The sequence below is a fragment of the Manacus vitellinus genome, unplaced genomic scaffold (genome assembly GCF_001715985.3).
Source record: "Manacus vitellinus isolate BGI_N305 unplaced genomic scaffold, ASM171598v3 scaffold_5_pilon, whole genome shotgun sequence".
NCBI lineage: Eukaryota > Metazoa > Chordata > Aves > Passeriformes > Pipridae > Manacus > Manacus vitellinus.
Genome location: NW_021940682.1, coordinates 2,966,635 through 2,982,530, shown reverse-complemented (window position 1 = coordinate 2,982,530; position 15,896 = coordinate 2,966,635). Strand labels below are relative to the sequence as shown.

Here is a 15,896-nt window from a genome sequence, read left to right as displayed (position 1 = left end):
TGAGAAACGAGTGAAGGACTGACAAAAGGGGCAACTATTTGGATTCTATGCATTATCTCCTTTCCTTTGCTCTCATTTTGGAAATGAAATGGAAAAAATGACTTAAACAGGATTCCAGAGGCAGCAAGTGGCTTAGGAAGCAGAGCTTCCTCAAGTCTTCCTGCATGGAAAGATGACTGCAAACATCCAGGAGAGGATATATGGGAAGGGAGAACGGGATGGATCAGTGAGGAGGTGTTCAGGAAAGATGAATGCTCGGAAATGCAGACAGCAGCTGCTGCAAAACGGGCACCTCTGAAGACAAGTTTGAACCTGACATACAAAACAATGGGGCACAGTAAAATCACTGCCTGACCTTTTCACTTCTTTCAGAAATTGGACCCTAAAGCCTTTCAGCTTCTTTATTTATTTACTGCTGTGAGTTGTTCTGTCCTTTTGGTGCCATCTGTCTGGTAATGAACCGCCTAGAGCCAAGCAGTCTGAAGCACATTTGGATTGATGAGTGCTTATACGATAAGAAATGGTTCCAAATTACCTTTTGTGTTTTACACCTGAATGTAAATCAAACATCTACCCACAAATGTTTCTTTCTGTATATTGTGTATATAAATTGGGACCTGTGAGCTGCACCTAAAGTTCAATGAACATAAATTTCAAATGCTCCTCCGCTGTGGATTTTTACAGTAAGAACAGGAAAAAAGGATATGAATTTGCAGCATTAATGATCTTCCCTGTCCCTTTCCTCACAGCCATTCCCTAGCAGGAAAAACCTGCATGTGAACTAACTCTGGCAAAGCATTACAATAGGCAGCGACGATGCAGAGACAGGCTGAGTGTGATGTCTGACCCCATCTATGATGACCCTCTAATGACCAATATCTTGCAGTTGAGGTTCTGCTGGTGGCCTCAGCTCTTATTTCTGTTCCTACCATAATTTACCGTGCTCTGGAAGACATGAGCTTAGAATAAAAGGTAGGGCCTACAGAAGGCAAAACTTTACTCTCTGAAAAACCCCATGGGACCCTCCTGTACTGAGGCAGAGTGAAGAAAGTGACTTTATGTATAATTTGGTTTATAATCTGCATAGAACACTATTTATCTATCTGGAATCATGGCTTAAGTTTTTCACCTACAGAGAGTTGAGGAATCTTACATTCTAGTTTTGTATCAGTGAAATGTAAGCTTCTTATTTCCATCAAAATGTTTTTGTATAAAAAGAGGAAACATAAGGAAATATTATTCTGCATGACCAAACCTTACTGTTCTGTACTAGCAGTACTGGACAGGCATCTCAAATAAAGCATGTCATAAAAGTATGTTTTTCCTCTCCTTGGATTTTGAGAGGTGGGTAATTTCAGAATTGAAAAGAAGCAAAGTTGACTGTAATGGCTATGAATGACAGCTCTTCCACAGCCAAGAAACTCATTTCTACATCTCGGTTGTTTTTCTGTCTTTCTCTCTTAGAAAATGGAGAGAAGTCAGAGGTAAGGGCAAGCCAAAAGGAGGAAAAAAGGGCATTGATGTCTTCCACAAAGTCAACTACCTAACTTGCCTCATTAAAAAGAAAAAAAAAAAAAAGAAAAACTGTGCACCTTTGTTTATTCGTTGTTCTGGATTAAACATTTTAAAATGCTTCTGTCTTTTTAAATCTGTTCTTCCCAACCTGCATCCTCTTTCATGAGCTCCCTGGGAGTTAGAATCCCATGGGCTGAGCACGGTGCCCTTGCAGCCAAGGTGTGGTCCCTGCTCCAGGGACAAGCCCAGGGAAGCTCCAATGGCTGCCAGGTGCTTGGCAGTGGGTGCTCCACAGTGCCCCTTCCCTCCAGCCTCCATTTGCTGCTTGTCTCTGCCACGATTGCTAATGCTTGACTGAATCATTTATAACTCAGATATTTCTGGCAGTGCTGCCTGAAGAAGGACAAGCACTTCTGCATGATTTGTAATGGAAGCTGGTTTGGAAACGGGGCTGGTTATTCACATGTAGCCCATCTCCTGGCTGTTGCAGGCACACAGGAATGGCTCTCCTGTAAAGTTTAGATTAGCAATTCCCTTCTCATTGTCTGCAGGCAAACCTCTTGCACTCCTTTTTTGTCTCCTGTATTTGCTTTCTTCAGATGTGTGCTTCTTTGAAGTGGTTGGCACCCATCTCCAGCTCTGACAAACACAGCTCCTCCCAAGAGCTGCTGTGGTGATCCCAGGAATATCCCATCCCCCAAGGATTGATCTCCCTTGCTCCTTCTGCAGTTTCTCTCTGCAGAAGCCATGTCTGACAGTGAGGTGAGCACACTGGTACCACCCAGGGACCAGCTCCCAGGCCCTGCAGTGATGCCACCCTGCCCCTGACACTGCTCCTGTACTGCCAGCATAGAAGCACCTCCACTTCTCATCTCTATGGGCCCAGCAGTAAAAGCTAAACATTGACTTTAGCCTATTCTTCTTTCATGGTATTTGCTTTCCAAGACAAATAAGTTTACTTTCCACAGGTTTTAGTTTTATAGGAGCTGTGATGAGGGTGTTAAGTGTGACTGAAGTGAGACTGAATGTACGTTCCTCTCCAAACCCTATCACGCACATTTAGAGTGCTTGCCACTGTACTTTGCACAGATGCTTTTGTGGTCACTGACTAGTTTAGGGTATTTTTATATGTCTAAATCAATTTAACATTCCAAAAAGAAGAAACAGACATCTCAAGCAGCTTTAAAGATGCTAAGCCAGCATTTGCTTTCTAAACTGAATGCATCCCTAGAGGCACGTGTCAACTCTGCTTTGTTCCGTCCCATAAATTTAACCTAGCAAGACAAACATAGTTAATTCAGCTTGTTAATTTACTTTTTTTTTTTTTAATGGATGAGTCCATTTAATAGCAAAATACAGAGAATAAATCATTAGACCTTTTGTTTTCCCTTGTTTAAAATATCTCAGGATTTACAAAATACAAAAGGAAAAAAAGTACTTTTGGTTAAAGAAGAAGATTTATTTACTTTTGTTCCCTTATTTCTGAGAGTAATTTCATAAGAAATATCTGAGTAGGTGGGGGAAAGAACTAAAGGATCTATGTTTTATGAACAAGGTTGAACTTGCTACATTCTCCTGTTGGGGAGTGGGAGTTATTATAAACAGCTGTTACTGAAAATGTTGAATTTTGATCACAAATATTATTTATTACAGCTTCTCTTTTATTTTACAGGCCTCATTTTGTGGTACTGTGAAGTGTATAACACCCTCAGAAGCTGTGCAAAAAGATTTTGGGAAGAGAGTGTGAAGCTTTAGAGCAAATTGAGGGAGGCACAGGGGAACTGTCCCCAGAGGCACAGAACTCCATGTAACTTGATAAAGTGCTTAAAATCTTTAGAGATACCCATGCAAAACCAGAACAAATTTTGGATCACCCAAACTGTTGGTTAGTCATGCCTTTAAAAGAAAGTTCTGGCCTTGTGTTTAATTTATCATTCTATTATTATTCTACGCTATCAGAAAAAAAACCTGACCAATATGATCCAGAAGAGTATTTTAATCACACACTCACTGTCTAGTGCAAAAGTGCCTCAATAACCATCACTGAATTTATATCAATACCCACATCCAGCCACACTTTGCCTATTTCTCTAAAATTAACCTAGAGACTTGGCAGGCTGGTCAAGCACAGATGTTGTTTGCCAAGCTACAGAACACTAAAAGGCAGACAACAGAATATATTTGAATTCATGCCATGGTTTTCCTTGTTGACCACTGGATAACTGAATAGAGCTGAATAATAGGTAACCACCAAGGGACTGTGATTTGATACAGCACTCTCTGGTGCTTGTTACACTGAGATCTGCCTGACACACTAACCTCTGTGTTTGTGGGGGGTGTTAATTGTCCCTTATTGTACTAATTAACTTTATCTCTTCTCTCCAGCACTCATCACTACATAATGCCTTGTAAAGTGGTACTAGTTCACTCAGATTCTCTTGGGCTTGTTTTCCTTCCATCCCTAAATAATAATAAAAATTATTTGCCTTTCCTGTTTAATAATCTTCAATACTTCCATAAGAAAAAATGGCCAATTTGTCAGTGTGCCAGGAAAAGGGGCATAACAGAGTAGAAAGTTCAGCCAGGAAAGTGATTATGGAAGTGACACTAATCCTGCTGGGTAGAGACAGGCTGTGTCAGTAACTGGATTCAACTCCCAGAAAGGAATAAAACCCTGATAGTTCTGATAACTGAAAGAAAGACTAGCAAGTTCTCCCATTCTGAGTCATAGCACATTAGTCTTCCCTATGTAATAATGATATGAATTTTCTATCAAAGTTCTAACTCTATAAAAATGAAGGAATATAGCAAGGACTATTTTTCCTCCCATTTCCTCCAACTCTGCTCTCTTGCACAGCCTGACTGAAATCTGTATAAAAGAGGAACAAAGCTCTGTATATCCTGCACCAGTTTGCATATATTTACTGTTCAGTCCTCCCATGCTGTACCCTATGAGAAATCCTTTCACATAGAACTCAGTAAGGGGTGGCAGCACCTTCTGCAGATAGAAGAGAATATTCAGAAATGTTTATGTAAACTCACTGGCAGAGGGCAGCAGGCAAAACAGGTGTGTGGTTTACCCTTTCACATTTTTAAATTAAAAAACACAGACATTTAAAAGTAAGGAATGTAGTGAGATGGAGTTCATATTGTCAGCTTTGAATTAGGTGACAGGGATCATGATTGGATGACCAACTTGTTAGGACAACGGGTCTTAACACTTTTGTGTCTAAATCTGTCAATATTCTAAGCCAGACACTGCAGACAAGATACACTTCTCACCTGACTGAGAATCCGACCACATTTCTTTCCAATTTTTTCCACCAAATCAAAGATTGGGAAGTTCCAACTATTTAGCTGCTCCATCAGGGGATCCAGGTTGTCCATAACCAGAGGCTCAGGAGCAAGTACAGGCTTGTCCTGTGCCAGAAATCAGAATAAAGGGGAGTGTTAGTTCAGTGAAGCATCTCATGCAAAACATTATGCTCTTATCCCATTAGCGTCATCTGTAAGTCGATGGTACTTTACTCAGCTCAGCGGAGATGTCCTCATTTCTACCAGCCCTGCAGCAAGTCACTCTCCTTTATTATGTGTTTCACTTGAATGAATAGGAAATTCTGTATATGAACCATCAGTGTCTGAACTTATCCATGAGACACATTCATTCATTCACTCATGGGAATCATTCATTCATTTCCAAGGGAATCTGTCTTCATTGTAAAATTTGCTGCAGTGCAGAGGGAAAAGCTCTCGGTTTCTACTTCTCCATCAGGACTCATTCATTACAATCCCACAAGGCTAATGGAGCTCAGTCCAAGTGAAGACCTTTGTTTCTTAAACTGAAACCTACCTGGTTTCCAAGGTCTGCAAAAAAAAAAAAGATGGATTGTGCCCCACCTTTCAAATTTCTCCCTGTATACTTCCTAGAATCACATTTTACTAAGAAACTGCAGATGAGTAAATGCCAAAACATTTCAAGCTAAATGCCTTCTCTCAGCATGTCCAACTCCAACAGATTACAGTAAATTTTTCAAGAGCTCATGCCAACTTCAATTTATTAATTCAGTTGTACAACGAACTGTGGAAAATGTAACTAAACAAAGCTTTTCCTCTGCATCTCAACCAAGCTTACAGCTCAACACAGCAGCTGTATCAGCACTTGTTCACCATACTGCAATGTTCTTATGTGTAAGGCATGTACCAATAATAATATCTTGCAGCACCCTCAGAGCAGTGTTCATTTATTTTAAAATAAGGACCACAGTATCTATTATTAGTGAAGACTGCAAGCCCATTGAGAAGCTGAAGTGGCTGAACGGGAACACTATTTATCATGCTGCTAGTCAGAGAAGATCATTTCTCTTCCTTCCAACCCATTCCCTTTAAAGGAAACTAACACAGAGGTCAAACATTTCAGAAATGCCTAATGCTAGATCCACAAACTTTTATCCATCAAAATAGATGGTTAGTGTTTCATCAGCGGCCAGTGCTTAGCGGCCCTCACACATTTCAATGGTTCCTTTCCATTCTTGAAAGTTAATCCTCCTGCTGTAATTGTTGCTTAAAACCATGATCACACTCTTTAGACAGCCTTAGGGTTTGTGTTTTTTTTTTGGGGGGGGGGGGGGGGGTGTTTTTTTTTTGGGGGGGGGTGGGGTGGGTGGGTTTTTGACAGCTTTCAGTTTCGGTTTGGCCTTTTTCCCACTCTGCATCAGCGTACACTCAGTCTATTGTGCGAGTGGGACTCAGACAAGCTACCTCAGGTGGTGTCAAGGGATGCAGGATGATGGTCTCAGGTGTGTAGGACCTACAGACAGATCCCTTCCGTGTCTGCTCCTTGGAGCAATCTGTCTCGTCATCGTTCTGCACGATGTCGCTGCTGTCGCTGTTGTTGGTCTCGTAGTCAGAAGTGGCTTGGGCAGGATCATCTGCAACACAAACCACAGAGCTCGGTGTGCGAGCGGCAAGAACTCCACGAAAGGCACCCCATGACCTTCCAAATAACAGCAACAGGATCTCTGACTCATAATACATATGTGCTGCTTGGCTGGGGCTGAAGCTGCACAATCTGTCCAAAGGCATATACCCTGCAGAGTGTAAAAAACGGGACCAGGGATTGAAGAGTAAAAATATTTTGAGGGTCATTAATTATGTTGATTAAGTTAAATGAGGGAAACCATATTTCTTTTATATTTTAACTCCATTTTTCATTACCATTTTGTACATGTTATACATACAAAAAGGCAAGAAGCCTCAAAGCCTCACCTACATATATTCTCCCTCTATGACAGACAAGCATGTCTGTTCTTTCATTACTGGATTTGAAGGAACAAGGTGTTTTTGACAGACAAAGAATTACCTGTTCTGTTCAGGGTGTGTGTGGTAGCATCATTTCTATTTAGTGTCCCATCACCAGCTTCTATTTGGTTATAGGGTCTGCCACAGCTGAAATACATCAAGAAATATGCACAGTATAGAGAACCACGTACATCAGACAGTATTATGTAAAATTATTTCCTGCTGACAGTGTAAGATTATGTCATACAATATAAGCCATGGTCCAGGGTGCATTCTCCAGACAAAACTACAAGAGAGAGCTGAAATTTTATTGGAACTCAGGAAAATAAAAGGAGAAAAATAAAAAAAGACCTTGAATTAACTGGCCACCACCATTAAATCTGTGTTGCCAAGAGTAAGCCCGTAATATGTGATTTTCATTTTAAATGAATTTTTTACTCTCTGAATTAATCAGTAAAAAAAGAAAATAAAATTATCCCCTGGTTCTGTACTCCAGCTGCCCTATAAAAGTGACAACATACCAAGTACATAAGAACCAAGGAGGCATTTTGGACAGAACTGTGAATTCAATACCAGCTGGAACATTTCAAATTATAATGTCCCAATATGACTGAGTCTAGGACCTGAAGAAACAGTGGTGTATCACGAAAAAATGAGAGACCATAACAAATCTGAAATCTCATTTAGCAGTATTATATCAAATCTGTCCCCAAAAGACTGGCACTTTAACATTTCTTTCTCTGGTTTGAGTCAGTATTTTGAGGCATATCTCACATATAACAACCTTTGAAAAGCAACTATTACAAAATTATTTTCATTGGTCAAACTTTGTACTAGAAACTTTGTACCATTTTAAGTTCAACATGTAAAAATGGCTGAAATCCTATGCCAGAGGGCTTTTGACTGGGTCATCCAGAACACATCCTGGAACTTGATACGCCCTGCAAACACAATGAATCCCTGAAAGACTTTTAAATAAAAATGCAAATCTGTCTTCAATGATACCTGTACTGCATAGCCAAGCAAATAAATCATGTATCACTCAGGTTGCTAAACAAGATGAAAAGAAGTATTAATTTCTCTGTCCTGCGTTCCTTGTGATTTCCATAAGATCAAAGATAGAGAGCCTTTGATTGGGTGTAATGCCACAAGGCTTTTGCATCACTATGAGTGCACCTCTTTATTTCCTGAACATATGCAAACTCACACTGATTTAATAAGTAGGGTCCACAAAGCACTGTACTGAAATAAAAAAAAAAAATGACTGAGTTACCCAGCAGCACACTTGAAATCTACTCTGTGTTGGAACTAAATGTGCTCACGCAACTTTAACTCAATCCCTTCATGCACAGGCATTATAATACCCTCCTTGACTTCAGGATTGTTTAATATTTTTTGCACAGGATTCCTGCCTCATCCACTAAGCAGAATTAATACATGATTACTTATGAGTTATTTTACTGGCAATGCCTGGTGTATGTTCTTGTTTACTGTGGTCTTCAAACTGCGCTGTCCTACCACATTTCACCTTGTTAGTGAAAAAGAAATACAGCAAAACTGCCATCTTGATGTCACTGCCTGGGTGGATCTGACTTAAAACACTGAACCCATCAAGAGTTGACTTCCTCTTTTGTTGTAGGGGGTGGGATTGGTTTGCTGGTGGTAGAAGTTTGCTGACTTGGCACTGCTCCCCAGCAAGGCAGGGGTTTTGGCAGTAAACACAGCACATTGTACACCATGAAGACTAGCAACCTGCTATGCAAAAGCTCAGACATTAAAAATTTACTTAAAGTGTGTTAGTTTAACTCTCACAACTTGTTAACCCTTTAATTTCTTTGGTATTTGAGATTTTTTGTTTTGATTTTGCTTTTTAATTGTGTCTACATTACTAATGGCTGCATTATTTGTATGCTGTTAATTCAGCTTGTTATCTGTGGATTTGACACCTCTATATACTAATGGCTAGAAATGTGACAGTGCTTGTAATTTTTCAACAGGGACTTAAAGACTATTAGCACCAGTAGGTGCCAATTCTATTAGCAAATGACATCATAATATTTTAAATAATATGGGGTTTTTCAAATAATCAACAACAAAGTCTGTGTCAGCAATGTAACTATTTGCAATGCTTACAGTCTAAGCTTTTGAAAACAAGCAAACTGAAAACCCAGATATGCTATATAACCTACATAGATCCAATAAGACAGCATCCACATTAAAGTTAACGAGCATTTTACCAGTGATTACAATGAAATCAAAGTTTGGACATATGAAGAAAATATATTTCATCACTATCTACAACAACCTTACATATATTTTTTGGACATTTTTATTGCAACTGTTAACCGTTCTCTTTAATAGAAGGCTTCCAGACATAATTATTACTTGTGAAAGTAATAATATTTTGTTGAAGTAGTAATAAGGACACAGCTTAATAAGACAGTAGTACCTCTTTGTTATATTCTGTTGTGTAATACAGTTTTCATTTCAAATGAATCAGTCCAAGTCCCAGTTTTGATATAACTTTAGAAAACTTTTAAAAGCACTTAAGTTTCTATTTAGTTACCTAACCCCATCTTAAAAGCCTGTTGGGATTCCAGTCTGAACTGCAGTGAGGATGACTCCCTTGAGCAAACTTGCAGTCTCAGTTTTGACTTTCTCACACCCCCTTCCTTGCCCTGCACGCAGTGTCCTGAGACACATCCACAGCCAAGTGACTGGAGTCAGAAAGGAAAAACCATTTCCAAAGATAGTCAAACTTGACAGCATTTAACCCAGCCTCAGATGATGTGCTGTCCACCAGCTGGCCACTAATCACAAATCACTCACTGCTACGACCAGAAGTAACATCTAGTGAGTAAGATAACCCTGAAACTGCACTGGAACACGTTCAGGAATACCAGTGTTTCCCACTGTTCTGGACAAATATTGCAAACTCCACTAATACAATTTAGCAACTGAATCCTTTCTGAGAAGATAAGCAGAACAACTTTCTTTCCAAAATGCTGATTTTGCAAAGCAGGATCAGCCTGTGTTATCTAATAAAGGGTTACTTTAAAGTGCGAAATTAAACTGTGTAACTCTAACTCTTAGTACTTGAAAGGATTTATCTGCAGTTGATTTCTGAAAAAAAATCCTGACTTTACATAATCTGACTCTGCCTAGGGAACACAGGATCAACTCCTCCTCAGAGAATGCTCAAAATTGTGTAGCCTTCAGGAATTGTTGGCACATCTTTACCAGAATCCTACAGGCCAGGATCTTCTAAACCCTTGCAGTCAGATTTTTCTATCAAACATCAGGTGCCTGCTGTGGAAGACTTGGCCTGTGACCTGAAGGTGACTATTCATATTAGGGGGCATGGCATAAAAAACACAGGTTGTTAACATGAAATCCAACTTTGGGATCTGCAAATCACTGGCAAAGAATTTATTTATGAATCACACTGTCCATCTGACATCAGTAAAAGCAATAAATGTAGTTAAGACTCTTCCACTTTAAAAGCATTTTGTAGCATCAGTCTACACAGTAAGCCAAATACTACAAACTTGAAATGTCAATACAAAATACTGCAGTAAATCACAAAATCTTGTATGTGGGCCAAAAGAGCATGTTCTTGAGAACAATGTGAAAGTAATCCTACTCATGTCAAATTACAATCTTACCTGCTGCAGATGACAGAGGGGCTGATAACAGGATCTGACAGTGGAGGTGCACTCTGAGAAGAAGTTAAGACTTTGTGTGGCTTTAAGCCCTGCTTGGTGTCAGTATCTGTAGAGTCTGGAAATGACACAGAAGATGTTTTTCCAGTAGGACTCGTGGCAGGGGTCCCCTGAATTGGTGAATGGCACGGGGAGGTGAGAGGTGAAATATTTGGTGGGATACCTGGCAAGAGAAAAGCAGAGTCTTGTCAATTAACAGAAGTGGCAAATGGTTGCATTAGTTCACTGTGCAGAAACACTCCTCTTGAGATGCACAAGTACCAGCACAGCTTTCAAACAGAAAAATAAGAGAATACCCTGCTCCACTCTGAGCCAAGCCCAGGGCTGTCAGAGGGAGATGAAATTCCATTAGTATCAGCCACTTCTACCTGCTGAAGATCTGGCTCAAAATACAAAGCATATTTTCCCTAGAGCAGGATGCACTAACTGGCAGGCATGAAATGAAAAGCATGTGTTAGTGGTGTGACTATCGGTATCAACATGTTCTACTGACAGAGACACCAAACTCCAAAGTTCCCAGACCCATCTGCAGATGCCAGATCCATCTTTGTTTTGCTGTCTCCATCTGTAAAGCCAGGACAAGAACAGTTTACATACATTCCCAGAAAATTTGGATTTTTACATCTTTGAAGACAAGGAATAAACCAAAAAACCAATTTTTAGTGATTGTCCATCATATAAAATACTGCACTTCTGGTGCCATTTCTGCATTCCTCACAGATTTTGGCCTTGACCTTGTGCAGCTTGAGTTTAGTTTTCAATATCTGTTGCGCACTTGCAACCATTACCTGTACCAGGTGGTATTGTTACTCCTGAGCTAGAGTATCAGGAACTGCCAATATCCACGTGTGAGCACTACTGAGATGTAGTTCTCTCTGACCTTTATTCTGTCTAAGCACCACTGCAAAGATGAAATGCATCAGCTGGTCCAGAGCTTGAAACAAAGTGCCACCTTCTTTTTGAATCCACTTTACATTTGTCTAGTCTCAGACAAAATTCCAATCAAAGCATAGAGGGGCAAACTTAATCTATCTTGAAAGGAAATGCACATAAATTGAGTTACCTCCTGTTCTAAAGTTTGTAGGAACTCAGCCCCAGTTAATTTACCACATTTATCTTCAAAGCCAAATGATAGAAAGACCTTAGGAACTTGAACTGGTTTTATGTTTGAATTGTGCCCACTATCTAAATGTATTCCAGACACAAAATTTATCTTAGAATAAGGCAACATGTTGCCTTATTCTGAGTTTACAAAATACTAACCTTGTAGGATATATGTATATAGTTCCAGTGTTTTTCTGATAGCAACTTTCTGTGATATGAGGCTAAAATATGATTTATTTTTGACAATCCAAGAGTTAAAAAAAAATTCTGACAGTTATGGAGCTGTAATTTGGTGATATCTAACATCTCCTCAGTTTTGATTAGGGTATTTCTTCAGCAAACATGTGGCATGTATTACTCTCTTAATTCAGTGACTGAAAGTAGGATATTACGCTTGTCTTGAGATCAGAAAACTACAGCCTTCAGAGCAATTAAAATGTTATCAGATGGCCATGACACAGGGAAATTGCTTTCCAATACAGAAAACCTCTGTTTCACATTTACGAATTCATTGAGATATCGGCTTTCCATCCAAAAAAAATATGTCTTTAAAAACATTTGGCAGTCTGTTAGATGTGCAGAAGATTGAGTTGGATTATTATCTATTTTTGAGCTACATGTTATCAGGTAATATTCATAACCCTTAGAGGATATGATTTGGAAGATACAATACATATGGTCATCTTTCAATGGTTAAAACAAGTCCTGGGAATTTAAACAGCAGTTCTCACAATAATGTTTCTAATCACACTTGCTTTTCTACTGCCAGTCTGGGCTCCTGTCTCCTGACATATTTTTTGTTGTGTGTGTTTTGGTTTTTTGTTTGTTTGTTTGTTTGTTTGTTTAAAGAGTAATTTTCCAGGGTAGGTGACCACAAATAAATAAATAAATAAATAAATAAATTTGCAAGAAAAATGCAAACCTATTTTCAATAATCAAACATTTAACCATTACTGGCAAACGTGAGAGTAAATGTGTCTTGCTACAGCAAGGAATTTTGAACAGTCAAGATAAGAGAAGAATAAAAATACAAAGAGAATTTTTTAAGTACATCCATCTGCTTAGGTACTCCTGAACTTCTTCATATGTGCAGTGCTGAAGATATAAAACAGTGACTTCAATGTGATGTGAAATGACATATGAAAACACTTGATTTTTTTTGCGAAAATAGATATAACTAGCAGCTGTTTTCATGCACAATTAAAGACACATTTTATAAATTAACAGATTTACAGATTTAGCTAGATCAACTTCTACTAATAATTATTGTATCTTGCCAATGGAGCTAATATATAAAAGTCTAAATAGTATTAACTATGGCAAATGGAAATAATTATTGAGTTGGAACATGAAAACAAATCATAACTAAACTGCATGATTATAAACAGCCTAAAACATTGAAATATCAATCTTCTACACAAAATGCTGACACAAAACTTTTATTCCTCTCCATCAATACCCCTAGGAATTGCTTGAGACGGAATGGAGATCCCCCTTCATCATGTGGGAGCTCACGTACTTGGGCAACAGAGATGAATATTAACATTTTCTGAAAGCAGAATTTACTATATGTACAACTGACTGATGGGGTTGGTAAGTGTTGTTTTCAAATACAAAATATTATACACCCCACCCCTTTCCCTTTTAATTTGTTGGGTAATCTCTGAAAATTACAAGTCTAAGTGTAATATTTGTTTTGTTTTACAACAAACTCCTGGATTCTTGGTACTGTATCTCCATTATTTTCCAGGTTTAATTTTATTCAATTGCCTATGTGCCTATTACCTTTTAAGATAATACTGTGTTACTTAGTCTTCCCTGTGATAACACAAAGCAGCTGCTGTACAAGAGGAGATGTTGTACAGTTCTCTTCAGTTTGAAAAGGAGATGAGATGCGACAGTGCTAGGTATGCAAAATAATTGTGCAGCTGTATCTTCAAACCCATCTCTAAGCTGGGATTCTCTGACTTTTTCAATGTCAGACCTCAGGTGTGTATCAATTTCCACCTGATAGCTGGGTGGCCAGTATCTCTGAGTAACATTATCTCAACATTATTCCATGTTTGGAAAAAACCCAGGCTGGTATAAAAAAGGGAGGCCTTGTGATAATTTTGAATTACGAGTTAAAGCATGAGTAAACATTATATTATCCTGCATTTGTACAGGGAGGAGAACCACATTACTGTGGATTAAGGCTGCTTCATGGTTGTCATATCAAACATTTAATTATGAATTCCAAAGTCACCTTCTCAATTTCTTTCCCTAGTTAAAACAGGAGTAATGGGGTTTTTTTAGAGTCTCAAAAAGCAGAGTGAAAAGCCCCATATTTCTCATCTCTAAATATCAATAAGAACTACCTGTACTTTCTCATAAATAAATATACAGAGATAGACAGAGTTACAAAGGTTTTGTCTTGGATATGTTTGCACAAGATGGGTCAGTTGCTGCTTACAGCTGAAAATGGCATTATGCATGTTGTGCTTCAGGAAATCTCAGTCAGACAATATGCACAGACAGTTAATGTCATAAATGTTACAGAAAACACTCTGTTCTCAGCCCTGTTGTAGTCAAGGGAATTACATGGATATAAATCACAACACACGACACAGTTTTGTATCACACTTCTGCATCATGTCATGACTAACCTCTACAAATCAAAAAGTCAAAACATTTACAATGGCATCACTGTGAGCTACAGTATTTTAAGACACTGTTGATTTTTCCTAAATGCAGGAAATAACCATATTATATTGATGGAAAAATAAGAAAAGAAGCAGATTGGACAGAGAACAAAAGCAGCTGCACTTGCTAGTCATGGGGAGCAGCTAAGTGAGCCTGACAGAGCCATGGATGCCCACTCACCTTGCCGGCTCTGCCTTTTGGCATTCAGGTGGTTGGTAGAAGACATGGCATAGGAGGTGGAGAACGACCTGCTCTTTGTGATTGTCATCAGAATTGAGCTGTTCCAGGAGTCAGGGCTGCAAAACCAGAGCACAAACAAGCACCATTCAACACAGGAAAAAGCCTCAATGGCAGATCTTAAGAAGTTAGGAGCTGCAGCAAGAAATATGTGATACTGGGATAGCACAAAATCTGATATGGAAAACAACATCTATGGGCTGGCTGAACTGCAGTTTGTGAGGTGCTCAGTACTGTGTTCAGCAAAAATATTTACAATGCAAACACTCCAAAAGCTGGGCTTCCTTTGCTGCTGAGGCCTCTTTACTTTATTTATACAGATGCCTTCTTTATATTGTTCTGACAGTACACAGAGGCTCACAAGTTGACTTGAAATAAGTTAAATTTATATTCTCTTTTAACACCTCCTTAAAAGAGCCAGAAATGACACAAGTTCTCAGTCCAACTAAAAGCCCAGCCTCCTCTGCTGCTGGTGCCACAGCAGATACCCACCAGCCCTTAGGGCACTGGAGTTGCTCCTCAGGAGACTGGGGAGGTTCAGAAGCATTTTTCCCTGCATGGCCATGGCTCCTGGTGTGCCCCTTCACACTCTAGCCAGCTGCATCCCCAAACAAATCCTACTGACAGACCCTGAAGACATTGGTCCAAGAGAAACATACTGAGGGAAAATAGGGGGCATTTGTCTCTGGGTGTGGAACAAATGCTTGTCCCCTACAACAGCATGGGCCAACGCTTTCAGCCTCCAGGCTAGAACTCTACCAGAATTCTTCTGTACAGTGAGAAAACTGTATTTATGATTGTTTTCCCAAATGCCACTCATCAAATTTCAGCTGCTTGCAGGGATGCAGCACTGGCTCCTATAGAGCAAGGCCTGTGAGCCCTCTGGACAGATCCACCAGGCATCTCAGGCTCCACGTCCCCCCTCACAGCCTCACATGCAAGTGATGAGGTGACACGCAAGCCAGAAGACAGCCTTTTAAAGTAGCCTAGCTCCAGCTGACCTTGAAAAAAACTTGAAAGAAAAAATAAGCACTCTGAAAGAAAAAAGCCACATAACACTGTGTTACACCTCTACAAACATATTGTTTTGTAACAGACGTACTACCTACAAAAGTAATTGCTGGCTGTCTTCATTGGCCCAAATGCCTATAATCTGTGATGAAATGAGACAAAGAAAGATTCTAGATGGTTTTTTAAAAATTTTCTTTGTTTGGTTTGTTTTATGGTTTTATTTTGTTTTTTAGTTAACACAAAGAATATCACACACTGGTCCACTGTAAAGTTCAAGAAAAACCCCAACAAAACAAACCAAAAATCCCTTAACCACATTCTTTGACT

At 39.3% G+C, this 15,896-nt stretch overlaps 1 protein-coding gene across 1 annotated transcript in view; it reads right to left on the bottom strand.

Moving 5' to 3' along the window:
* The window catches only part of PDE3A (phosphodiesterase 3A), an 86,471-nt gene that overhangs the window by 18,715 nt on the left and 51,860 nt on the right, over window positions 1–15,896 (bottom strand). The window contains exons 4-8 of the mRNA XM_018080860.3: window positions 14,502–14,617; window positions 10,479–10,698; window positions 6,875–6,960; window positions 6,274–6,443; window positions 4,798–4,935 (exon numbers count right to left, since the gene is read on the bottom strand). Coding sequence (XP_017936349.1) covers window positions 4,798–4,935; window positions 6,274–6,443; window positions 6,875–6,960; window positions 10,479–10,698; window positions 14,502–14,617 — 730 coding nt within the window. The remainder of the gene's footprint in view (window positions 1–4,797; window positions 4,936–6,273; window positions 6,444–6,874; window positions 6,961–10,478; window positions 10,699–14,501; window positions 14,618–15,896) is intronic.